At 41.3% G+C, this 27694-nt stretch overlaps 1 protein-coding gene across 3 annotated transcripts; it reads right to left on the reverse strand.

The window, feature by feature from the left end:
* Positions 1-874: 874 nt before the first annotated feature.
* LOC5509316 (nucleolar protein 4) lies at positions 875-27263 on the reverse strand. Of its 3 annotated transcripts, XM_032378223.2 has the most exons (11): positions 26390-27263; positions 26139-26306; positions 12468-12608; positions 7678-7870; positions 6071-6445; positions 5706-5917; positions 5345-5506; positions 4322-4534; positions 3913-3957; positions 3030-3222; positions 875-2701 (listed from the first exon to the last, which is right to left on the reverse strand). In XM_032378223.2, exons 1-11 carry the CDS (start codon positions 26648-26650, stop codon positions 2553-2555), a joined length of 2112 nt encoding a protein of 703 aa, XP_032234114.2. In that variant the 5' UTR covers positions 26651-27263; the 3' UTR covers positions 875-2552. The 3 variants fall into 3 exon arrangements, with proteins under 3 accessions (XP_032234114.2, XP_032234115.2, XP_032234116.2); XM_032378224.2 differs by lacking the exon at positions 3913-3957 and having other exon boundaries at positions 26390-27262; XM_032378225.2 differs by lacking the exons at positions 12468-12608; positions 26139-26306; positions 26390-27263 and adding an exon at positions 9949-10287.
* Between the last annotated feature and the right edge of the window lie 431 nt (positions 27264-27694).

Below are 27694 nucleotides of genomic sequence, written 5' to 3' on the forward strand. Positions count from 1 at the left end.
AAGACAAGTCCACCTCTCGCTAAGACAAAGTTTTCGGATGAGGGGGCTTGGGTAAAACAATGTAGTATTATCATTTTCAATATTCTGTGAACTCGTCAACAGTTCCCAACTGCTCAACCGCTTTCTAGCTTCCATTCAAACCAGGCCCGTACCAAGGGGGGGGGGGGGGGGGGTGCCCCCTCCCACGACGGCCGAAAGTCCACTTTTGGTTGTCAATAGACGTGCTATTTGTAGACAAAACTATAAAGCATAAGCCAGGTCACTCCGATATGTCATCAATCCATAAGTCAGACTTTTTTTGTAGCCAAATCCGACAATAAACGTCCCGTGGAGATACTGCAAAGGGTTTTTATCAGAGAACACCCCCCTCCCCCCGGAAAAATTAGGTCCACTTTTTCGGATTTCGCACCCCCCTCCCCCCCTTCCCCCAAAAAAATCCTGGATACGGGCCTGCAAACAGATTATATTTGTTGCTTTTGAGGGGTCAGCACCTAGTGGAGAGACATCCTGATTGGAGGAGACATTACAGTGCTGACCAATGAAAATGCTTCATGGATTTTGAATGACAGAAGCCATGATTTAGCATTTGAAGATCATATCAGCAAGAGTTCAAAAGAAAAATTGATTGCAGTAATACTTCAAGCAATAGAATGAAACTGGTTTCATTGAAGAATGGGATCATTTAAAAGTTATTCAAGGGGATCTAGTTAGCAAAAATGAAAGTACATCTTTTTTGATGTCAGTAAAAGATTTTTTTTGACTTGGGTTGGGGCAGGGTATTAAATAAGTACCCCCAGTTCACCTATGAAAAATCCACCCCCATCCAATACTATCGGATAAATCATTCTCATCAAAAGTAATAAACACCATTTGCTATATTTCTACAAGTTTATTAGAACACTTTAAGGCCTTGATGGGCACAGACTAGTAAAACTTCACAGAGCTTTAACTTACTAAACATGAAGTACGGAATAATAATATGAATTTTGAGAAATGCATGATGAGTGTAGCACAGCCAAGAAATGATAATGCTAATAAACTTTACCTTTTGACATCTAGTTCTAACTACATGCTCAAGGGAACAGTGCTTCCTTTCTCAGGCAGAAAGAAATCACACCCCAACGAAGAGCCAGGCCTCTGAGCTTTGTTTTAACTAATGAAAAAACATACTTTGTAATCTAATTACAACTTACCAATATTTAAATTAATGATCATCATATTAAAGAAGATATTATCCAGAACTCCACATCAGCATCATATACTTTTATACCTCTGTAAATTAAGCAAGGTTAATATGCAATGAATATGCAAATGCCGACATTTGGTTAGTGCTTCAATGTCAAAAACACAAAGAAACACTAGATCAAAATAATTGTGGACAAGCATTTAGATTGCAATACAAAAACCTGTAATTCAACCGAAACTATGCACGACTAGTTAATGGAAACAAGATTTCAATAGTTTTCAGCTAATGCACTTACACAATATGAAAACCAAATTAAGGTCGTCAGAAAGTTCAAGGGACAAAACAGTGTTAACATTCCAATTATCTGAGTAAAGTGTACACCAGCTTGATAGCTCAAGGAAATATGTTTCTTAAGTTTGCAACAAAAATGACCACTGAAAGAAACGTCTCGCCATCAAAAACACCGCAAAGTGAATAATGTAAAATACAATAACTTAAAGTACTTCAATTTCTTTAAAACTTCTAAACAACAATATATACTTCAAAATAACTTTAAAATATAATCTCCATTGTATAAGTTGCAGCTTCTAAAATGGTTGATTGTGCATCCAAACTACTGAAACATCTAAGATATTCACAATTTAAAGACAAGATAGACCATCATATTTGACACAAATCACCAAAGGTTAAAGAGGAAAAAAAAGAAAAAAAAGGATGCCTATAACAAAAAAACTGAAACTTGGAAATCATTTCTAAAAAAACAGTCACCATTAAATGCAAAAGGTTTTGGAAGATTATAAATGGAAATTGATAAATGTGGGCATCTTAGCATTTTTGTGGTATCTATTTTATCATAACCATTTGTCCCTTTGTCAATATCTATTTTATTATAAATAATGCACGAAACCACTTAAATTTGAGCACATCACATCTTAGTACCATATCTTATGGAGTCATTGCACAGGTTGAACATCCCATGAACCACCTAAACCATGTGTCCATTTCTATGGCAACAAAATTCACACTTTGAGAGTTTTTTTTACATAACTATCCAAAATGACATATCACGTGGGAAGGATGAAATAATTTGAAAATTTTCAGCACATTTATCTTAGAATGCTTGAAGGCCTTTGATCTGTCAGAACCTCCATCTTGCTCATCAACAGCTCATGCTCATCACGCAAAACAAGATGGCAGTTGCAATTACATAGTGTGAAAAATAAGAGTAATTGCCTACAAGCAGCTGCCAGGCTGAATTAAACCAAGCGCTGCCTCTTTTGTGACACAGTCTAAACACTGACAAATGTGCCACTGTTACTGATCAATATCAGTAATGTCAATTATTTTGCTCTCGAAGACCAAACCCCTAGATTGGGGGAAGCAGTTGCTCTAGTTCGTCAGCAGAGCGGTATAGAAAGGCTGCTGACTCTCTGTACCCTTGTATTAAATGTCGGATGGCCTGGATCTCACTGGGACTCAGTTGGCACTGTGACGCACTGCGCTTCATCATTGATGCTGAGAGGCAGATAAGATAATAGTCAGACTCCACATTGCTAAAGTTTGGGCGAAAAAAGCAAAATTTGTCCTTTAAAGACATGGTGTTTGCAATGTATATTATTGAGCAGAAAAAGACAATTTTAACATCTTTTTAACATACAAGACATAACACTCAGAATTATGGTATGCCTTGGAAATTGGTAAGAATGGTTTTAACTAGGGGTTCAGGCAACTGCCATCCCACTCATATGTAAGCAGAGAGCACAGCTTAGTATCAGAGTTAATGCTTCTGGGGGAGGGAAGAAAACAGGAAAAACCTGTAGCATAGATAAGGGTGGCAGCTCACCTGCAGCTTTGTCGGCCCCTCTTGGTATGGTAGATGCTGTTAGAAGCCCTCCACCTCCGGGTGAGGGCACCGACATACATGTCGCAGTAGCTGCTGAGGCTAAGGGAGGTGGCCCAGCCAAAATCTCAGGGGGATCCATTCTCGGCCGCTTAGCATTCTCAACCTCACTGGCACAAGCAGATGCGAGGATGTTCTAAATACAGTAAGAGAAATCACCCTGTTATGGCTGCGAACAAACAAGGTAGGTAGAGGCAATGGAAACAAAAAAATATATATACTGTTCCTAATTAAACATTGTCAGTGCAAATAGGGCAAATATGGCAATTGGTGTAAAAGGCAGTTCTTCAATCGAAAGGTACCATGGTCTCAAACGATTCCAGAAACATAATATAATCATACATATCTATCTGCATTTGGTAGAAAATATTGAGGTTCACAGTTCTTTTCAGTAGTGGAACTACCAATTGCCATTTGCTGTTTGTGTTGACAATTAAGGAAGTGTACATTGAGAACAAACAAGTGTTTTTTTTTTCAAATGATAGATAAGACTATCACAAATTTCAGTGACTTGTACAATTTAAAGGCAGAAGGAAAATTCTCTGTTTTTATCTTCTGTGTCTTTTTTGTGATTGATAACTTTCCATTGTGATGCTTTTTTTTAAAATTTCTAGCCCTGGTGCAAGAAATCAGTAAGTTGTCTATGTATAAATGCAATAGTTTTTTTTTTTTGCAACTACTATCTAGATTGTTATGTAAGTACACAGACATATGTATTAAAAAACTCATCACATGAAAGCCCTGTTAGTACTAAATGTTATGTGATTGTCTTTGTTATGGAAATCAAACCTTTCTCCCTCCCTCTGCCCACCCCAAGGCGACTTACATTGACTTCTGCCATCTGAGCAGCTGACATATTGGGGTTTGTACTCTATCGAGAAAAACATTAGAAGCTTTTAGTTGCATTCCAGTGGAACTGTACAAAATGTGTACACTAGAAAATGCCGGCCCAAAAAGTGCAAAAATGTCTTGTGCTGCTGCTTACTTTAGATAGCAAAAAGCCCATTTCTCACCTCAACAAACACTACTGACAATCGTTTACATTAAAGTGCTCTGTATGTTGCATCAAGCCATTTGCTACTCAGTATGTGCAGGAGAAAGGCGTACAGAAATCAAACTACAAACATTAACACACAGATGCATAACAAGAAACAGCAAAGAAAACAGAAAGGCACATAGAAAACATAGAGAGTATAGAGAATGAGTGAGGAAACTGGACCCAACATCCCACTAACCATTTGATCCGCAGTGCGCTTGAGAGGTTCTTTCAGCTTTTTCAGCCTTCTACATGACTTGAGGTATGTACGAATTCTCTTCCTCGCTCTGTCACGGAACTCTGGGAACTGTCGCTGACAGGATTGAATAATTGCCATGATTTTGTCTTTGGGTTGTTTGGAAATGGGAACTAGTCTGTCTAGATTCTCATCCACAAAGAGCCGAACAAACATCTAAAAGAAAAACCGTTAATCAAATGGGTGCTTTGAGAGGGTGTCATGCGCATTATCGAATAGATATTCAGTGTAAGGACTAAGGCCTTGTTCTGAAATAGTTTAACAGCCTATAAATTCAACTAGACCCTTGCAGTAAACAATTATGTATATTACCAAAGTGCATAGAGTGGTTTTCAAAAACCAGTGAAATATTTTTTTAGTTTATTTAGTACTAATACATTGTAATGTCTTTGTTCTCTTTTGTTCTGGCTTGACTATTACACTTTAACAATTACATTTTGTTTCACGGATTTTGAAAACCACTCAAAGGAAAAAGCGTAGTGACATAATATGATATAGTTGGTCATGGCCACATGATGATGTGACGATTGGCAAGAGTTTGGAGACGTCTGGAACTCGGGGAAGTTTTTAAAATCAGGTTATTCTTTACTAAAAAAATACTAGCCAAGGGAGGCATGGTTAATTATGGATGTGCCAGTGAATACCCCAAAACCCCAATGATACAATAAGGTCCCGGTTCTCAAAACTGGGCATGTTCTTGCCTTGAGAGTAATGTGACATGTGCAAGGAAAAAAACACATCCACTTATGAAGAGCTGCAAGGCTGGAATGACTAATACATACTTCCCTTTCTAAATAAGAAATAAAATAATGCACTTTGCAAAAATAACAACAACAACAAAATTTTATCAACAAATAGAATCTGAAAAGCTGTTGCCAGGATCAGAGAACAGTTGCTACCTTAACATGCATCTACAGTAGCACCACAAACAAACAACCAGCAGATTCACAATAAATTAAGACTCACATTAAAAGCTTTCAGTCGTTCAGGGTTAACAGAGCCAGCATCCACTTTTTCACCATCACAAACCCCATCGTCACCATCTCCATCATCGTCATCCTCATCTTTTAGCGGACAGGCAGACATGGCATTGGATGGCTTCAGGATTTCATTTAGATTTGGTGGCTCCTGGAAAATAGGTAAAATAACCAATGCTAGTTTAATAAGTCATTCCTTACAGTTTTATCCAGAAATCTGCAAATATAATAGCTTATAGCCAAAGAATATTAAAAAGGGTTTAATTGCATTCAGGTGTGTCTAGCATAGAGAGAGTGCATACTAAAATAAAATAAAACATAATGTAATAATGTCGTTCCCTGACACTCACCCTGATGATAGTGTGTATTGTACGGGTTGACATGCCATCTATGTGCGACCCGTCTTCCATCATGTCATCTTCATCCTCACTCCGCCCACTATCACTACGAGTGTCTTCACTGGTAAAGCTCCTACCATCACCTCGGGGGCTGTAAGCACTGTGACTTATTCCACCAGGACTGGCTGTTAATGCGGGTGATGCAACAACATAGGAGATTGGTACTTTTTGGGGAAAAGAAAAACATTTTTTTACCATATACAGCTATTCTTGCCTAAGTTGCCATGCAGGGAAAATTAAACACACATCGAATTTCTGTCAAATATGGGGGTCGCGCAGCATCTTTTTTTGCTTTGTCAATTCCTGTTGAATCTTACCATTTGGGTTTGTCGAAGACATTGTGGTGGTGATGGACAGATTGTGCCGGCTCAGGAATTTTTCTACCCATCCACTAGATGCCTTAAAGTCTGGACATTCATCCCGCACCAAATTTCGTGCCTGCATTTGAATAGCATCCCTTGTTACAAGTGTTCCTTTCTCTTGTTCTTTCAGCACCCACTGAATGAGCTTATCATCTGTCTCACTTGAGTAACTGAGTCGCCGGCCTCCCCCAATTGGGGATCTTTTCTCCTTTTTATTGTGCACACCATGCTTACACCAAACTTGTACCGTGGATCTAGGTACATTGTACTTCCTAGCTGCTTCTCGTACTGTGGTTTCTCTTGCATAATTGATAACTTCTTGCTTGTGTTCTGTAAAAAAGATAATTTAATAAATGAGGAAACAGCTGTTCAGTAATTCTAGCTCTCATCATTTAGCTCTTTAGAACATTTCCTTCAAGCTTCAACTTGTACAGGTCAAGATCATCATTTTGCTCTACACAACCAAATTGCTACCATGAAGAATATTAATTATAATAAAATAACAAAAAGAACTGACCAATTTTAAAATTATTATTTAATCATATAACTTGTCCAACGTTCACCCCATATATACCAGTGGGTCAAATATATATCTTTAATACTACTGGCAGACTTCAATTGTAGTCATGTGAAATGACAATCACAGAGCAGATAAAAAGTTATAGTGCTGTATGCATCTAGAAATCAGTTTGAGCTTACTTATAACATTTTTTTGCTTTGAGTCATATTTATGGTGTTTAGAATTCTGCCTTTAGTGCAACAGTCAAGCTACTACAGGCTGAATCTCTACATAGAGCATGCAGCTAATAAAACTCAAACATAGACAAAGTATTTTATTTATCATATCTCAGGTTGGTAATCAGAAGGGAGGAATCTGAGAGAAGACTAGATGTTAAATGTTAGTTTTGAATAAACGAAAGGTGTGTGTTGGATCAGTGTGAGCTGTTTAATTAATTGGTTGTTATTGGTGTTAAGGGTATTTCTAGACTCTTCCGGAGCTTTTTCTGTGAGGGTTGTGTCTGGGTTTTATGACAACACATCAGCCTCAAATCTGGCTCAAAATAATACAAGCAGAAAAGAGGCCAAGTGTAGGGTCTAGTCAGACTGCTATTCAAAGCTTGACTGGGAGGTCTTCAGGCCCGTTCTCTGAAAAAAATCTGAACACCCCCGAAAAAAACAAAAAAGGATTTTTTTATGCCTTTGCAGTATTGCCACGGGATGTTTATTGTCGGATTTGACTATATACCAGACTGATCTAGCTTATGCTTTATAGTTTTGTCTACAAATAGCAGGTCTATTGAGAAACGAAAGTGGACCTTCAGCTGTTGTGGGGGGTGCATTTGCATCCCCCCTGGGTACTGGCCTGGTCTTGTCAGGTAGATAACTGAGTGACAACTTAGGTTGCTGATGCCCTGGGCATGCTTCCTTTATAATATGCTTTCCCGTTAAGAGAATATTCACAAAAAAAATATATCATGAAATTGACCTGTTCAGGTATTATTTCCACTCTTGATAAGGAGCTGACTTGAGGATCAATCAGAGATATAAAGTATGGAAATCACCTTCTTTTAACTGGCCATTGCTGTTGATGGGTGCGTCCATGTGCCCCACCCTGTGAGGAGGGCTTATCCCGTTCCTTGCCCCATTCTCATCGCCATACATCATATCTTGGGGTTCCCTCTTGAACTTGTGCATGTCATAACCCTCATCATCAGAATCATGGCTTGATATTGATGCCTCGGCATCAGAAGATTCCTACAGTGCAATAGAACTTGTCAAAATTGGCCTAACTAGAAAAAACATTGTGGAATTATGGAACCAAATCAACATAGAGTTGAAGTTGTGTGTTGTCCACCTCTCTGAAAACAAAATAGCTTGGCAGATGCTTAACAGCAAAGCAAAATGATGCTATTCTTTTTAGAGAGGCATCCCACTTACAACTAAGACCCAATGTTGATATGCTGCCTTGACAAGAATTGTCTTAATCATGACACTAGTATCAAAACTCGGCCACAAACATCTGATAAGAAGTTGATATTTATAACAATAGGGGTCCAAACAACATCCAAATTATTTGACAGTTATAGATTGCATTCACTTCCTATGTGGTCTTTATTACTAGTTAAGAGCAAGGTCAACCATAACATTAGGATATGCTACATTAAGTTATCCTTTGTTTATAGGCAACTTATCAAGTTTCAATTTAACACAGCCAGGAGTTGTCAGATCAAGGGCAGATCATGAAAATGCTTGGGCAGATCTTGACAGGAATCTAAAGAAAATTAGTAGGTATTGTGCTCCTTCCCTTCCATTTCTGTCACAGCTTTAACTACTGTTCATAAAGGATTACCAAGCACATTAAATTTGTCAGCAACATGAATCCACCTATTACCAAAACAAGCCCTGTTAAAAGTGAACCCCCAAATACATGACAATTGATTTAGACTGAAGCGCAAAAATTTGTACCCCTGAAACATAAAGAAATCTGTTTGTGTAAAATACAAACCAATCGGTCTAAACATCGCTAAAATGAGGTTGTTCTTTCAGACTAAAGGGGGATAATTTTGAGGGATTATTTTCCCCTCACTCAAATCACTTTTATGGGTTTAAATAATGGCGGAATAATTCCTGTAACACCACTATCTGACATGGAATATTTATATTATCTGCTTTGACTGTGTATAGATTAGAATTCCTAAATTCTACTGCTTAGAAGAGGTTAAGATTTTCTAGATAAAACTCTATTCCCCATTTTCATGAGATGGTATTCTCAAAACAAGGCAAAGAGGAATTTATAATAAGCGAAACATTTCCTTTTTCTGATAATGCAAAAACAGCCAGCTGCTTTGACGGTATTATTATAGCAACATTTTGTTGTCTACCCATGGGCCCACCCAATCCGGCGAAATAATTTCCTACTAAAAATGTGCCCCTCTTACTACCCACCCAAATACGTAATACCAACGCCGCCACACACAATTTGAACAAGTTGATTTCAAAAATAAAAAAACCTACAACGATGGAAAGGCAAAGTTCGGTTATCTTTCGCAACCGTGTTTATTCAAGCTGTCTCAGAGAGAGTTACTTTCAGACCGAGACAATTAAAATGCTGAAAAATCCCGTCGCTAGAACAGGATCGGCTGGGGCACGGAAACCTAGAGGAGGATTTTGAGCTCGACATTCTGCTGTGGGGAGAAGTATATTGGCGATAAACTAGGTCTCTTTTAAAGCAAGGAACAGACTAGAAGGGACTAATTACATCACTAACCACATGAATATTTCATTTAACAGAGGGGGAAAGAGGCATCGTACGTAGTTTCCCTCTTCGCGATTTTACATTTCCCCCACGCACAGCTCTAAAAAAAAAATCGAAAATTGATCGAAAACCTTTCAATGCGTACCCGGAAGACAGCAAAACCACGACTTGTTGTCATCTATAGATGGTATTTGAACGTGGGCCTGTCATTGTTTGGTGTTCTTGCATTTCAAAGGACCGAGGGGTGTCATATGGCGTGTGTGCAACGGTTGTCCAACTTCCCTCACATCCTCTAGATCGGTCAATTTAGAGTGAAAAAAAAAAGCCAAAAATCCTGCTCTAACAGATCTCATAAACAGGAATATAGCCAAAGAAAAATCGAAATGACGGGGAGTTGAATGATTTACATGGCAGATATCCCTCGTCAATGGACCCCTCGCCTCCTTCGCCTCAACAAAGCAGCGGCCATGCTTCATTTGAAAACTCCTTTACTTTCGTCATATACGCTCAAATTCTCAGCGAAATAACATCAAAATCCTTAAGAGCACCAATCCACGCCAAAATCAGGCTATCATACCTTGAGAAGTTGCTCCGACTTCGCCTTGGCGATTGCGGCGAGGGCTTTGGACATGATGGGTACAACGCAAAGGCCTTCTCTCACACCGCACCCCAACTTGCCCGGACCGGCTCGCACAACCCGACAGACCCTAACGCTCCTAAACCGCGAAGAATCTTTTCCCTCACACAACAATCGTCCGATGAAGCGATGTGTCGCCCCGTTGTTCCGTAAAGATGTAAATGAAGCAGGAAGTTTTGAAAATAAGAGGCCGTATTACTCCACGACAGACGATGCGAGGCTTTGTTGTCAGTCAGTCTTGTCACGTGACCACCGGCTCAAGAGACCTGCACGCATGCGCTCTTCGCCATTAGCCGCTGACAGCTCGCTATCAACACTTCAAAAGCACGGAAATATAAAATAACAATAAAAAAACACCTATCTTTTTTTTTTTCAGGAAAACGAGTGGTTTTAAGCAGTTGAAATAAAAAGTTATTACAAATTAGCTAAGTAAAGCGCGTAAACGATAACGAATCAACACGTTTTGGTGTTTTTAAAACCTTCTTGTTTTATATAGCGCCCCTGAATGGTTGCCTAGGGAGTCCCCGAAATAGAGCCAGTGCTTATGCAAGCGAACATATCAGGCCGTTCTAGCATAGTGAATGCTGGCTAAAAAGCTCGCCATAAAAAAAAAAAGACGAACGGAGGAACTCTACGTACGTCACAAGGATTCGACTCGGGGACGTTCACCATGGCACGCTCTCGCCTAAAGCACCCATTTCATCTCACCCACTTAAAAATACCTTAAAATAGTATGTGCTAGCTTGCCGCTATGGTGTGAGACATTTTCTGTCACTGTTTGGCAAGCTAGATACCGGAGTGTAAAAAAGTATACTGCTAAATACAATGAAAGTAAAAAAAGGTATTCAGCCAATGCCAACCGTGTGGCCAAGGGGGGGGGGGGGTGGTCCGCAGTCATAAGTATCATATGGAAAAAGCATAGTATTCGAAGATTCCTTTATAAGAAATGACCCGCTTTTTGCCGCCAAGGGGAGGGGGTGCGCACGCACCCTGCGCACCCCCCTGTGTACGCCGCGCCTGGTAGGCTCTATGCTTTGAGAGCCCTGAGGTGTGAAGTGCCTGTACGAGACATGGTCATCGTTTACTGCTCACTCATAAATCCGTTCTGGAGAATGCTGCTCCTGTTTTTGCTTATATGCCATCTTATTTATCTCTAGCATGTCCAGAAAAGAGCGTTACGTATAATAATCCCTGGGGTTATATGAGGACACCCCCGTTATGTTATTCACAATGTTGTCGTTGCGTAGCGAATCCCCAGGGAATCCATCTGCCAGAACTTCATTTCCAGCATCAAGGAAAATAATACTCTATTTATATATATTGGGAGGTGTTTCATGCTGAAAAACACCCAACACACATAAGGGGCAGATAACATGACGAATTTCAAGCCCCCCGGCTGAGTTTTCAGGCTGAACATCCAGCCCAGTATCCCCCACAAATATTTGTTAAATTGCTCTTTCGATGACATAAACGAGTTTTCAGCCCGGGGGGGGGGGGGGGGGGGGGGGGTAAAAATAATCGCCATGTAATCGCGTAAATCTCTCAGTCCAGGCTGGAAAACAATACAATCCGATTCCAGGATGGGCTGAATAGAACTCAGCCCGGGCTGGATTTGAGGCATATAACTGGTAAGCAGCTACCTGGAATGAAGTTTCGCGGCCCCTAAGACACGAGAAACCAATCCGGTTGTCCGCTTGTCATATAACAGGCTGGTCAAGGGGGGTATGGATCACGTTTCACGGACCGGGCAAAATGGGTTTTCACGTTTCACGGACCAAAAAATGGCCTTTGTAAATCGTTAAATCACGTTTCAAGGACGTCGAAATGGACGATTTCATGTATCCCGTAGGGTGAAAAATGGCCAAATCTCGTTTCACGAAAATACCCTTTACCACCCTGATATAAGACACCAAGTGGGGCTGGCCTCACATACGCAAAATGAAGTGCTGCAACTACAGTTTTTGGATTTTCTACCAAACCCCCAAAACTGCAATTTCATTTGCGCGTGCGTCAAGCCTCGCCTAATATCTAATTTTTATTTCAGACTAGAAGCATTGGTGATTATGTTCGCCAAAGATCAGATCGATCGCACGCTTGGAAGGGGCTACTAAACGGGCTTCAATTTGCATGACCGAATTTTTCAAAACAATTACCCGCGAGAGGCTTAAACACTGACTACTAACGTTGCGCGTTGTCAGCGAGGGTAGTGTCCGGGGGGGGAAGGGGGGTTCTTCCCATGTCGACTTGATAGGGATACTCGTCGTATTTTCCAACGAGCATCCCTATCACTTTTACCTTGAAGAACTCCCCCGGGGGGTAGTTCCATGACCTACCTGGTTTGTTATGGTCTGCTGTATGGCCAGATGGCATCTTGTCAAATTGTCATTTCGGATTTTCAACATTTGGAATTATGTCATGTTAGATTAGCTTCTCGTGAAACATCTCTGTGCGAGACTTACCAAGTCTGAGGTGGGAGTCAGCGGTCGTCCGTGTTTGAGTAGTATGGAGTTGCACCGCTGGATTCTCAGTTTGCAAGTACTGCAGCTCATCAAGTAGTACGAGACGGCCTCGCGCGGGAGAAACGCGTACGTGTTGGCGACCTGAGAGGGAAATATTTGATCAGAACTGCAGAACATCAAATGGTTTCTTTTCGATACAATTTTTGCATGGTTAGTGAGGAGGTTAGTTTTGAGATGGACTTTGGTGAGGTGAGCTTGCTTTGCTTGTGACGACAGGAGCGAAAGTCTAATTTGCAAGCAACAACACATATAGCAGAATCCAGGCCCGTACCCAGGGGGGGGGGGGGGGGGGCACAACGGCCAAAAGCCCACTTTTATTTCTCAATAGACGTACTATTTGTAGACAAAACTAAAAATCATAAGCTATATCACTCTGGTATGTAGCCAAATTCGACAATAAACGTCCCGTGGACATACTGCAAAGGCATAAAAAAATCCTTTTTGTTCTTTCGGAGGTGGTTAGATTTTTCCCTCGCCCCCCCCCCCCTCCCCCCGGAAAAAAAATAGGGTCCACTTTCTTGGATTTAGCCCCCCCCCTCTAGAAAATTCCTGGATACGGGCCTGGAATCCCGCTAACTCGAACTCTGATGGGTCTTATGGATAGTTGGATAGTGGTAATACAGGTGAACCCCGCTAACTCGAACTCTGACGGGTCTTATGGATAGTGGTAATACAGTAGAACCGCGCTAACTCGAACTCTGACGGGTCTTATTGATAGTGGTAATACAGTAGAACCCCGCTAACTCGAACTCTGACGGGTCTTATGGATAGTGGTAATACAGTAGAACCCCGCTAACTCGAACTCTGATGGGTCTTATGGATAGTGGTAATAAAGTAGAACCCCGCTAACTCGAGCTCTGATGGGTCTTATGGATAGTGGTGATACAGTAGAACCCCGCTAACTCGAACTCTGACGGGTCTTATGGATAGTGGTAATACGGTAGAACCCCGCTAACTCGAACCCTGACGGGTCTTATGGGTAGTGGTGATACAGTAGAACCTCGCTAACTCGAACTCTGACGGGTCTTATGGATAGTGGTGATACAGTAGAACCCTGCTAACTCGAACTCTGACGGGTCTTATGGATAGTGGAAATACAGTAGAACCCCGCTAACTCGAACCCTGACGGGTCTTATGGATAGTGGTAATACAGTAGAACCCCGCTAACTCGAACTCTGACGGGTCTTATGGATAGTGGTAATACAAAAGAACCCCGCTAACTCGAACTCTGACGGGTCTTATGGATAGTGGTAATACAGTAGAACCCCGCTAACTGGAACTCTGACGGGTCTTATGGATAGTGGTGATACAGTAGAACCCCGCTAACTCGAACTATGACGGGTCTTATGGATAGTGGTAATACAGTAGAACCCCGCTAACTCGAACCCTGACGGGTCTTATGGATAGTGGTGATACAGTAGAACCCCGCTAACTCGAACTCTGACGGGTCTTATGGATAGTGGTGATACAGTAGAACCCCGCTAACTCGAACTCTGACGGGTCTTATGGATAGTGGTGATACAGTAGAACCCCGCTAACTCGAACTCTGACGGGTCTTATGGATAGTGGTAATACAAAAGAACCCCGCTAACTCGAACTCTGACGGCTCTTACGGATAGTGGTAATACAATAGAACCCCGCTAACTCGAAATGTGACACAAAAATCAGTCCAAATTTGATGAAAACACTAATAATTGGGTCCAAACAAAGGGAAAACTGAACTTTAAAAACTATTCTGTTTTTTAGAAAGCTTTAAATCAAATTCTAAGAAGAATTTAATTTTTTTAGAAAGCTTTAAATTAAATTCTAAGAAGAATTAAACTTCTCCGCCCCTAAAGATCTCTGTGAAATGTGGGCGAGCACCAGTCAAGGGGAGGCTCCGTAAAAAAATGGTGCGCACCTTAAAGTCGCGTGCGCGGGTAAAGTTCGAGTTGTTATTTAAAATTTTAGCCAAAATAACGACAGTGAAAGCCACCGCCAAATGCCCACTGTAAGTACATTGTAAGCTTTTATCTATGCCTGTTACAAGGTGTCTATGCCTGTTACAAGGTGTCTATAATAAAGTTACCTGCTTGTAACAATGAGAATACTTTTGGCACTGAATGACATGGGAAATATTTTCCACGGTGAGTATTTAATTGTACAGGACCAACATAAAAGCACTCTCCTCCAATCTGACCATTTGCTATCAGTTACGTAACACCGTAAGTAAACGTTGTGGTCGGGGGCCAGGGCTCACTGTGTTTACGAAAGTCCTGGCGGACTGAAATTATAAGGCTTTCAAAAACATTCTGGGTTTTGGGCACGTGCTTCCCCAGTAACCCCGGCAACAGCCGAGCATTATCATTTTGAAAGGTACTGAAGAGTTTATGACGACTAGCATAAGTGTCATCGGCATGTTGACCGCTTTCAACCGAAGCCTGACTTGGATTAGAATCGCCCTACGCTCACCGACTCTATATTTAAAAATACATATAAGGAAATGACCAGTAGGGGCGTGGCTGTCCCCCCAGTGCCCCGCCCCCCTCCCCCCCACACACACACACTTCGTTGCCTGCTATAGCTCTGGGAACAGCTCCTGAAAGGCGGATTAACTTACCTACGACCCGAAAGCCAAGTAATCCCCGACTTACTAAGCCTGGATTTAACGATTGAAAAACTGGTTTGTCAAGTAAAATTCACACACGATACCTAGTAGATCAATAGAGAGCAATTCAAATTTACCTTTGAATGTTTTATTTTCGCAGAAAAGTTCCAAAACACCTCTACATCGCCTGTAATTACCTCAAAAATGTCATTTGCAGGATTGGAGGAGTTGGTGCGTGACACTAGCCAGACTTCCCTGCTAGCAGAGGCCTCTTTTCTCTGTATTTCGCTGGGCTGGAGTTCGCGAGGAAAAGATACCTCTGCCATGGGTCGCAAGTTCGTTTGATCAAACCGCCGTCCACGATCGTGGACGAGATCCAGAGCGCATGCTCCGTTCATTAATAACTGGCCACTATTTGAGCCCACAATGACTAGCGCATGCATAAAACGTATATCCGCTGCGGGATAATAAGCCCGCATTCGAAACGGCGTCCTCCGTAGAAATATCACGCGACAAATTATAAAAGAAGCCATTCAATGCCTTATCTTCATTCAGAATTTTCTCTCTTTTGACTAACGAGTCAATCTTCCGTTTACAGGTTTTGCATATTCTTCTGGGAATAGCTGATCTAAGTTTACCAAAAAGTTTTGTAACATTTTTTTCGAATCCAACTGTGCGATATTTACATTGAAGAAACTCGCCTGCCCAGATGTCTTGAAATTAATCCCACAAACAAGACAAAACTCGTCTTTGCTGCGTTTGTTGTTCAATCTTTTTAGTGACGTTTTAGGTGATTGAAATTGAACAGTTGTTTTCTTTTTTCGGAGAGGAGAACTAACCGGAGTTTGATTCATGCTTTCCGACTAAACCCATGCAAAGCATATTGACAGCTTTCGCGCGATTATACGGGTTTTGGCACGTCGGTCGCTTATTAACGCTCACGCATGCGCAACAGAAACAGTTTCGACCCATGGCAGAGGTATCTTTTCCTCGCGAACTCCAGCCCAGCGAAATACAGAGAAAAGAGGCCTCTGCTAGCAGGGAATAGCCAGACAGATTTCAAATATAAAATTCATGTAACTTTCTGTCTGTCCCAGCACAATTTTCGAGTCAGCATCGCAACGAAGGTCGCATAACAAAGCGAAAAGAGTTTATCCGCGTGTGCGGAGCCCGATACCTAAGGTTTTTAGAAAAATTCGTATATAAAACAAATATGGTAACAAATATTGGTAACCCATCGACTCGAGTTTTTGTGATGCGATGTCCGTCCGTACCTTAAAAGCATCGTATGAAAACCAAACTTGGCGGGTGTCATGTATGTGTCAAGGGCGGTGCCAAGATATAATCACGTGATGCGTGACGTCATCGATGACGCCACTAGAAGCAAAAATATGCTGAAGTCATCAAAATAAAAAAAAACATTTTCTATTTCATTAAGAAACATCGTGTCCGTCAGTACCTTAAAAGCATCGTAAGAAAACCAAACTTGGCGGGTGTCATGTATGTGTCAAGGGCGGTGCCAAGATATAATCACGTGATACGTGACGTCATCGATGACGTCACTAGAAGCAAAAATATGCTGACGTCATCAAAATAAAAAAACATTTTCTATTTCATTAAGAAACATCGTGTGACAACAAAACTCGGTAGGTGTGATGTATGTTTCAAGTGGGGTGCAATAAGATGGTCACGTGAGGTCATAGATTACGTCATATTAAAACTACCCTGACGTCAAAACATTGTTTGGAGCTGCGCTTTTAGGCAATGCCTAAATCTATATATTATAAAAGAAGAAATTACCATTTAATGAGTTAATTCAACGATATGTGTATTTGAATAATGTAATGTAGTCTAGATACAGTTAATCTGGCTTATTGGCAACAATTTATAACAAATGGTATTTAAGTATGATTAATTAAGGGCGGTGTTATTGAACTGTTGATATATCATTTACACTAATAACCAAACATTAAACCAGCTCCGCCACAATTTCGAGAAAGACTTACTTTAGATAAACTGATAAAGGCCAAATTAGACGGCCAACAACTATTGCACGCTCGAGTTGTAGTACAGAAAAATGGTGCAGAATTTCAATGATGCAGTTAATTTTTAGTACAAGCTTGAAATTTGGCAAGGTGATAGATCTTGGCATCACGAGTAATTTGTGATAGGACGCCACGTCCAATTTATTATACTTACAGTTTTATAGAGGTGTAATTTATTATTGCTTAAACAATAGAAATGTACATTTAATAAATGATGCTGGCCTAATTACCTTGCAGCCTGATTAAGAGATACGTGTATTCCATTATCCATACATGGGACACGCCCTTTCCTGGTACTTACAGAGCACACAGAGATAGTGGGTTATTATAATAAGGGATGACGGGGTGCTATAGAATTCGCACGCGACAAAGGATGACGGGATGCCATAGAACTCGCACGTGACAAGGGATGACGGGATGCCATCGAACTCGCACGCGACAAGGGATGACGGGATGCCATCGAACACGCACGCGACAAGGGATGACGGGATGCCATCGGCCTCGCCTGCTACAGTGGACGACAGTTTGGAGTGACGCGGTGCCCAAGATTTTGAGTAAAAATTTGGACGTTATGCAAAGCGACGAACGGAAAACGTTATACAGCTTATATCATTTCCATTTAGTTTTTAGCTCTCACCAACTTGGATACTTTGCGCTTTACTGGCCCTTTTCAAATTTTCGCCACATTTGCACATAGCTGTGCCTGGGATTTACCACTTGAAGACCTTGCATCGACCATGCATCCTTTCTCCGGTTAACACCCACACTCAAGCAACAACTGACAAACACTTGACAGCTCTTGGTTGGCCCGGACAGGCTGCCACTGTCCACTGCCGGTTTATTGTCCCCATAGTCCCCATTCAGATGGTGAAGGGATTGCATATGACTCTATTCTGTTTCTCTTTGGAAAGATGTCTGCCCTTGCCGAATCCGCCGCCAGCCAAGTGCTAGTGCGACCGTACATTATTACTACAAATAGCTTCAGGTGTGAAGGCTCCTTGTCAGGGATGCTGCTGGGTGCGACCGTACATTATAACTACAAATAGCTTCAGGTGTGAAGGCTCCTTGTCAGGGATGCTGCTGAGTGCGACCGTACATTATAACTACAAATAGCTCCAGTTGTGAAGGCTCCTTGTCAGGGATGCTGCTGAGTGCGACCGTACATTATAACTACAAATAGCTCCAGGTGTGAAGGCTCCTTGTCAGGGATGCTGCCGAGTGCGACCGTACATTATAACTACAAATAGCTCCAGGTGTGAAGGCTCCTTGTCAGGGATGCTGCCGAGTGCGACCGAACATTATAACTACAAATAGCTCCAGGTGTGAAGGCTCCTTGTCAGGGATGCTGCTGAGTGCGACCGTACATTATAACTACAAATAGCTCCAGGTGTGAAGGCTCCTTGTCAGGGATGCTGCCGAGTGCGACCGTACATTATTACTACAAATAGCTCCAGGTGTGAAGGCTCCTTGTCAGGGATGCTGCTGAGTGCGACCGTACATTATAACTACAAATAGCTCCAGGTGTGAAGGCTCCTTGTCAGGGATGCTGCTGAGTGCGACCGTACATTATAACTACAAATAGCTCCAGGTGTGAAGGCTCCTTGTCAGGGATGCTGCTGAGTGCGACAGTACATTATAACTACAAATAGCTCCAGGTGTGAAGGCTCCTTGTCAGGGATGCTGCTGAGTGCGACCGTACATTATAACTACAAATAGCTCCAGGTGTGAAGGCTTGGTTCACAGACTCCTTGTCAGGGATGCTGCCGAGTGCGACCGTACATTATAACTACAAATAGCTCCAGGTGTGAAGGCTCCTTGTTAGGGATGCTGCTGAGTGCGACCGTACATTATAACTACAAATAGCTCCAGGTGTGAAGGCTTGGTTCACAGACTCCTTGTCAGGGATGCTGCCGAGTGGGAACAGCACTGGAATGACATCTTCGCGAACGCTCCAGGTGTCCTTTTCCTTCCTCTGTTGTAGAACGAAGATACTTGATCGCAGCAGCCGGTTAGTTAATTTGAGCCTTGCTCGCTGAGCAGCTTATAGCCACAAGAAATTGATATAAGCTTTTCCAAGTGTTCGAGCATGATAAGAAAAACTTAGAGTTTGTAGAAAAACTTAGCTTTGTAGTTAAATTTTGGGGTTGTATCCTATGAGGGATAACACATGTTTGATTGAGTGTAACACATGTTTGATTGTGGTATGATATGCATTAAAGTAATAGGTATGTGGCGTACTACATAACAATTCAATTTTATGTTATAGAAAACACACTTTTTAATCAAACTGCGAGGTTTTTAGGAAATGTATCATTCTATAAAATGTACTCTGTTTTCATTCAAAGGGTTTATTTTATTATACATCTCAATAACACTGTACGTATACCAAATTGAAGCACCATAAAGCAAATAAACATTTCGCGTGTTTTTAGATATGTTATTTTGAGTATTGTGTATGTCTGGTATGTATTTATATAATAAAAGTCTATTCTCTAGAAGGGCTGTAAATAATATCAAGAAGGCGTGTCTTACGAATTAAAATTATAGAAGACGTTTATTGTAATCAGTTTTTAGTCCTGAATCATCCCATCAATTGGACATTTTCTTCATTCAAAGGTTAAAGGGCCTGGCGTCCTATTGCAAATTACTTGTAATATCAAGGTCTACCATCTTGACCAAATTTCATGCTTGTACTAAAAATTTGAATAATTCGGCATATTTTTTGCACAATTTTCCTGTACAAATCAATTTTTTAAATCCGACAATCGTAGAGAAAAAGAAACCAATTTCGCTACTGGACATCCCTCGAAAAAGTTGCTTTAGACGAAAAGTTGTGTAGACGAGGAAAGTTGATAATCTTTACTTGACAAGTTCACTTGTTCAAAAGCTGGCGTGTTTTTGCGTTTGTTGCTCGTGTGGATATCACGTCTACACGAACGACTAGAATTGTCAAGAAAAACTGGTCAAGGGAAAATTGCCCGTGCAATTTTCAATCTTCTCTGTCGACTGAACAGATAAGAAATAGAGAATGAAGCGATTTTGAAGGAAAAAAGTTTTCAGGTCTCGTTATTTTCACGTGCGCGCTAAAGAATAGACTCATTACAAACGAGCGCGCACTGTTTTTGAATTATATTTTCAATCATAATTTATTTTTGTTGTTGTTGCCACAGAAAACCACTCCCAAAAAGCTCGCTATTATTGCCTTGTGTATACTTAAATCTTGTTTTATATACTAAAAAAAATATACCATTTCCATTGAGGTGGATAGTGGCGAAATATCTACCCAGAGCCTAAGGTTCAATCCACTATCCTCCGAAACGGAAATAGTATAATTGTTTTAGTATATGAAACGAGCTTTAGAGCAATTTTCTTTTCGGAAACCCCTTGCAAATCGGCTTGATTTCGGAATGCAGGAAAATATCCACCCTAGGAAGGTATATATTGCATTTTATCCCGAGTTTCTCAACCAATCAAATCGCCTGTTCTTGCGAGGTTCCCGAGTTTTATATACTAAAGAACATTATTTTCAACTTCGAAAGGATCAAAGCTAATCTACGGCTCTGCTTTTTTGATATTTTCGGAGCTCTGCACTTGACGTGGTCTAGCGGGAATAACGACTTGGACCAGGTCCGCGCCTTTTATACCGGGGTCCTTGTTTAACTTGGAAAGATTTAGGAGACATGTCGCGCACTCGACATGTCGCCTAATTTAGCCAGGCCTTATTAAGTTCCCTTCTTGATTACAGGGGCGCGGAAGGAAAAATACTCGCAAAAGCAAAGTCGTCTCGACCATTACTTGTGGGTCAGTGGATAACCGCTCGTACGCGCGCACACAAAGAACTAAATTAGCCGCTGCCCAGACATCTACCCGAGAAGACATGAGAATGGTGCGTCAGTTTCTTTGAAGCTTGTTTATATCTGTCACTAAAAGCATAAAAGTGCAATGCTTTATCACTTGTCGAGATTTCCAATCTTCTGAGAGGTTTTAATGCGCATGAATACCAATAAAGAGATATTATAATTCGAAACAACCAGATTATTTTATGTGCGCGCGTATCCTCCGCAGCACCACCTGATATGCCCGTTTTTAGGATAGAGATTGGAGCAAAAGTATCCGAAGGTTTATTTACCTTCGTGGCTTAACCACGTATGGGAGTAAATATTGCAAATAAAGACTCCTTACAGCCTCCCTAGTCTTAAATTGTCATATCGTGATTATTTTATTTGGCTGGGCAAACAGCACTTAACTACTCTAAAACGAGAGAAGGAAGTAATAGATGAGTAAATAAATGCCGTCATTGTCAGGAGAGAGTGCGATAAAACAGACTAGAAAATCACAGACCATGTATGTAAAATAATTGTAAAACCTTTCCCCTTCTCTGAAAAAAGTCGATCTTCTTTGTACTTGCCATTCGTATTGACCACAAATCGAAGGACTAATGTATTAATTCATTTAAACTAACCTGAAAACGGACAAGTGAAATTTTGATTCGAAAACTATAAAATGTCTCTCTTTACATTCGTATTGCTCTCTGTCGATTGAGAACAATCGCCCGCGGACCTGTTTCCCCGTTGAACCTGCTTTTAGCCTCTAAGGGACTTTTGCTCAATTTAACCTGGCAAATTGGAGAAGACCATCGATTGTAAGTGAGATGCTCGAGGGCTGATTTTTCTATTTTTCAATTCATATTCAACGTTTGTTTTTCTGGTCATTAGAATCATGTTATACTTGAAGGCTGTTCGGTGGCATAGTTACTAAATTGCTCTTCGCGGTGCGCAATTGGCATAAACTAGTATTCAGACATGTTTAAAAATTTGAATTTGCTATTTCTACGATATACCTAAAAGTGAGCGAAGTTTGAAATGTCAGAACTCAGCTCAAAATAAACCAATGAACTAGAGATTGTCTTAGTTTGGAGCTGAATGATACAGTCTGTTCAATTGCTTTAAACTTTATTCTGCTATTCCTCGTTCTGATTTCACTTTTCTTAAATGTCGAAGACGTAAAGGTAGCGTAGTTCCTTATAACCCATGTCGAAGGATAACCATGCGTTGATTCTTTCGTGCTGCTGTTACACCAAAAGTCAGAAAAATTCGCTGTAAAATTGGAATAAATACTCGCTACACTTCTACTGACGTGTGTAATATTTCATCAATAGGCGTAGAGCGGTGGATTCTGTGAACGGGTCTCATAAGCTCATGATGGCGATTACGAGGAGAATGCGTTTGGTCGGTACCTTTGCCGAAGGATATTGTGAAAGTGGGAAGGATTTCCTACTGAGTTTGGGTATTATGCCTCGGAGGGGCTAGTATGGGATCAATACTCCAAGCCCCAAGCTAACTTTCCACTGCGGTCATCTTTTATTAAGTAGGGTGCGATGTCTCAAGCTATCCTTGTTAGTCGGGATTACAGATAAACCGGAACATATTTCCCTCCATTGGACAGAAATTCAATCAAAGCGCAAATCTGATTAGCTTGATCCTAACCTTCCTATTTTTCACTTGATCCGGTGAAACGACGTCCTAACATCATTCTGCGCCGACATATGTTTAAGTTTATCGAAAGTACATTGTGCTTTTTTTAATCATCAGAGGAAATGCTACGGGTTGAGTTTGGATCGGGCTACAGACATAGACGTTCAGGTCGACCAGTTAAATGAGGGCGGTGACTAGGCGAAACCGCACGGCTTGCATAACAAATCGCCCCACTTATTGTCCCCTGGAAACACCAGTTAAGAAAACAAGGTCTGCAATGAGGCAAGCTACCGCTTAATACTACGTAAAGAAGAATAGAAACCTAAGCTAAGCGCCATCAAAACCTAAAAGAAATGCATCCGTATTTTGAACCTGTCTCGGCTTGTTACTTTGTCCCGTCGCCTTTGCGGTTGCTAATGGTAAACTTTGCATTAGTGGTAAAAATTAAAGATACGAATGAATTATGATAGAGAGAAGGACCCTGGCTCCCCGGTGCCGGCAAAGACTTGAAGAGCGCAGGATCTTCTCGGGTGAACAGCGCAACGGAAAGCTCAACTCTACTCTCTGGTTACTTGTCTTCTCTATACACAGGCCCGCACGCTGTCGCCGCGGCAGAACATTAAACAATTTGGTACATTGATACCTTCCTTAAACCCTTCAGCTCTAGACCGAAATCCATCCATTAGAATTCGATATTACAACAACCGACCCAGGTATTAGGTGCGCCTGAATTGTCAATTCAAAAAAGTGGTTGTTTGTGTTATTTATTTTTTCGTGCAGAGGCGCGCGTCGTTGCCAAAACCTAAATTAAAACTTTATTTGGGTATATTCTAACGCATTTGCAATTGACGACATTATTATTTCAGGCTCGTATGGCTTGAGTAGAGACTTGTCTTGATGTGAGAGGAAGAAAGATCTGCAAAGCCCGATTAGGTATCGGGAGCGGCCACCTAAACGCGCATTTGCATATTCACAGCCGATATTGGCCTTGATCACACCAGAACAGCGCAAGATAAATGACGATAGGCCAAACTCCTTTCTTTTCACCTAGATGCAAAACTCTACGGGCTATACACGACTCTTTGGGTGATTGAGTCACCAAAAACATAACCCGAACAAAGAAAGTACTCGTTTCCGGGTCCAGAGAAGAGCGGAAAATAACTTAAATGGCGTTTAGTCGTCAGGGTAATAAAAATATTTTACGGAATTCTTTTTCTCAGTTAGGAGGGACTGAAGATACAAACTGGTTTCGTGAGAAGCATATTCCACCATCTGTTGTGTTGCGGACTGGCTTAAAGTAGAGCCCACCTCACACAGAGGTCTAAGGACTCCTCTTTGACACGAGCGGTTATTTCCCACACTCCCCCATATTGCAAAACCCTGATCAAAGCCAGTCCGAACAAGAACGCGCGCACAAATTAATCTTACCCGGACGTCCAACCATATTATTAGTATTTACACATTTCATGTTTTGACTCATTTAAGGGAAATTTGGATTTAAAGCCCCCCATTTTCTTAACCTGACCACTTGTATCTCAACGAAGTATTCGATACAATGCTTTCAAAAGCTACTATTACAATCTGTGAAATGAGCTGTCAGATGTGCATTATTGGCGAGTAACCCGAGTTTGGTGAGCGCAAAAAGTCGCAAGCCTGCGACCGGATGGCGCAAACCGCATAAAGAAACTTTCGCTTTTCTGTCCCTAAAACTCTCGCCCAAAAATAACACAGAAAGTAAAATTAAAAAGTTATTTGGCTTAAAATTAGGATCTAACAATGGGGAAATGTTCTTTTACTTAATGAATTGGCTGAGCTGGAGCGTAAGTTAATGGGGGATATCTTCTGCGGTAGGCCATGGCTTGCCGTCTAATAGCAGTCGTGGATCGAGTCAGCTGTCACAAGGGAGCAGGCCGAAAACACAAGATAAAACTAATTGTGTCAAAGGCGACTATCTCAGGGCTGTATTACAGTTATCCTCTCTGATCATTTTGTTTTACCCAGAGGGGAAAGTCAATTTAAATTATGCTGGATTGTTTAGAGATACGAAAGTAGGCTTTTAGACCGGTTGCTGGATGAATTCGTAAAAATGCCACTTGTCGATTTGTTTTGGGACAAAACACTAGACTCATCTTAAGAGGTAAAGTGTAAAATTAAACAAGGAGAATGGAAGTTGAAGTTACACAAGAAACGGTTTAAAAACGCGAGTTTTTTATGTGAGTTGTTTTCTTCCTGATGGAAAGATAGCACGTCATAATTCCGGCTGATCCCAGCACGTTAGTCAAATTCACAATTCACGAATTAAATATTTTTGACATCTAAATGAATCCCTTTTCATGTATTCAATTGCAAGATCTTTTTTTCTATATGAGTATTCAAATAACCCCAATAAAGCGCGGCGACGGGCAAAACTTTAATTGGAGACAATTTGGTCACGATTTGCGCCGGGAAGGAATGCACAACTGTCTCCCTTTTTATTTGAAGAACCTCACTAGTACTTGATCACTATTTAGTTTAGTCATTCTGTTGGTTGGGACTTTTTAGCGCTTCAACTAAGAATTCATTTGATCCAAACATTAATTTTTCATTATGCCAACTGTTATTATCTGAAGATTTATGATATTTTCCCCGAAGGCCTGCGCATCCCAAATTTGGATCGATTGTTACAAAACGCCATTTTCATCCAGTCTAATGGATTATTCAAAAACCTCAACACATACTATGATAAATAGCGCGTGCGGTAATTGGTCCACAATCAATTCTCTCGCCTCCTGTTCGCTCTAGCATAAAAATAATGTTCTCATTTGAATACGAACATAGCTCGTGTGATATGTGTCACGCGAATCCCTAATATACGACTTGAGCTGACAAAGTTCGCACCTAGAACAAATGTACAGAAGAAAGCACGATGGACAGTGTACAGGAATGAACGGCTGTATTGACTCATTCAAGAGTCCGTCACAGGACCAAGTTTTGCGGTTTTTGACATTGTTATGATGGGTCGGATCTATTCACGGGATAAAAACAGAATAAATCTTGCGCTCAGCACATTCGCGGTATATCGAATATTCATACATCCGTTCCAAAAACCCGTTCTCCATTTCTTGTAATAATTTCCCGAAAAATACTACACATTAATTAAAGAGGGCATACACTGTGTATTCTTTTAAAACGGGTTGTATTAATCAAGTAAGGATGGATTGAGAGGAGCTGTTTCGCTTTCAATGCTAGTAGTAGCGCGGGGTTGAATGAATGAACCGGCTGATCCCAATTCGAGATCACACAGCGATAAGAAGACAAGCAAACTAGAACATCAAGGACATGAACACACAAAAACACACTTCCATTATGAACTTAGAACTAACTTCTGACGAATCAAAGCTCGTCTGCGAGAAAAAGCAGATTCTCAATCAAATTAATTCGGGTTGGAGTGTGGGTTCCGTGTCAGTAAAACGTCTGAACCTAGAGAATACATTAAAGAGCGTATGGGGCAAGCTAACCGACTCACCGCGCGGTAAGTTTTCTTTTGCCCCACGTGAATCCCACGATCGTTTATGTGTACAGAACTGATGATGTCGAAGAAATCATCCGCCACGGCCACCCGTCTATATTCCAAGACTTGTGCTCTCATGCCAGCCAAGCTGTCCGTCTCGTACGGATAGAGTGTATCCACGCTCTGCACAGCCAAAACAACACATAAGAAACAAAGAACACATCGAAATGAAGTCTGGTCAAGCGAAGAGCTCCCACTGTACATACCCTCGTGTGAGGAACTTTGACTGGGACATACAGAGTGCCGAATACAGACACCTCATCCGAACGGACGATGCGAAACCCCTTGGACTTCACCCAAAAGCGAAATTTAGCATCTGTCTCAATGTGAGGCTCCCCTAACAGGTAGCGACATATTTTGTTATATTTTGCTCTTGTGATAGTTTTGGTGCGACTGTTTTCGCCATAGTTTAGCTGCACCCAACGCTGAAAGTTCCGCCTAAATGTTGACTTCTCCACCGCGGACATGGCACAATTCACACGGAAGGTGCAGGAGAAATCGTGTACCCAACTGGTTGCGCGTATTTTGGGTGGGAAGTGGGCAACACGTTACTGCGAACAAATTGGCTGTGACCAGCTCGAAGGTGATTGGCTCCAGTCTTCAGCACTAGAAGGGTTTCTCTCGAGTTCGGCCAATCCCAGCCAGCCTTAGCAGATGTCCCGAAATCGAACAATATTGATCAACTTATAATGTTCGTAATTGAGTGAAAGCTATGGCTCTCTTATGGAATGATCGAAACCTCGAACGTCAATTAGTGGAAGAGCTTTTGTCTTTTTCGCCTCACAGACTCCCCAGAAATATACCCGACTAGGAAAAGCACGCGAAAGATCCGCTATTGTCCGACAGAAAGAACTAAAATCTTTTAAGCCTTGTTTTTGTCTTGTGTAAAGTGAAACGGTGTTCGATGCAACACGCAACCAGGCGGCTAAAAAATTCTAATCATCCTGTTGTAAATTTAAGTCCTGCGAACGGAGAAGGAGAGCGCAGGGTTCGTGTGAAATTTCATCTTGGGTTTGGCGCGCGTTTGATCGAATCCAAGTGAACCCGGAAAGAGTGCCGGATGCAAGCTACCAAATACACGACGTCATTTGCAAGCAGACCATTAAAAACCGATGAAACTTTCATTTAGGCAAGTTTAAAGCAAAACATCCCATCTTCCATCACAATACTGAGCTTTTGAGTAAAGCATTTACAGATGAATAGGGAAAAAGCGGAAAGCAAACAGTGTCAATAGATTTGTTTGTGTAAGGTATTTGAAACAGAGTGATATGTAAACATGGGGCGCAAGGCGCACGTTTGGCTGGGACGGCTCGCTGCCCCGTCACTTCGAACAATAAAAGTTATGTACTCTATTTTGGTCTATTCGTAGTCATTCGGGCATGTCTCGACTGTCCACCGTTATCTTCATTGTATTTGTACAGTAGTGTCACAGCGAGCGCGTGGCTTTAGATCAACGAGCGCGAATTTAGACCCGAGTTTTTGCGCACATAAAAGAATGATTTCTTGGTGGA

This window comes from Nematostella vectensis, chromosome 4, assembly GCF_932526225.1.
Source record: "Nematostella vectensis chromosome 4, jaNemVect1.1, whole genome shotgun sequence".
Lineage (NCBI taxonomy): Eukaryota > Metazoa > Cnidaria > Anthozoa > Actiniaria > Edwardsiidae > Nematostella > Nematostella vectensis.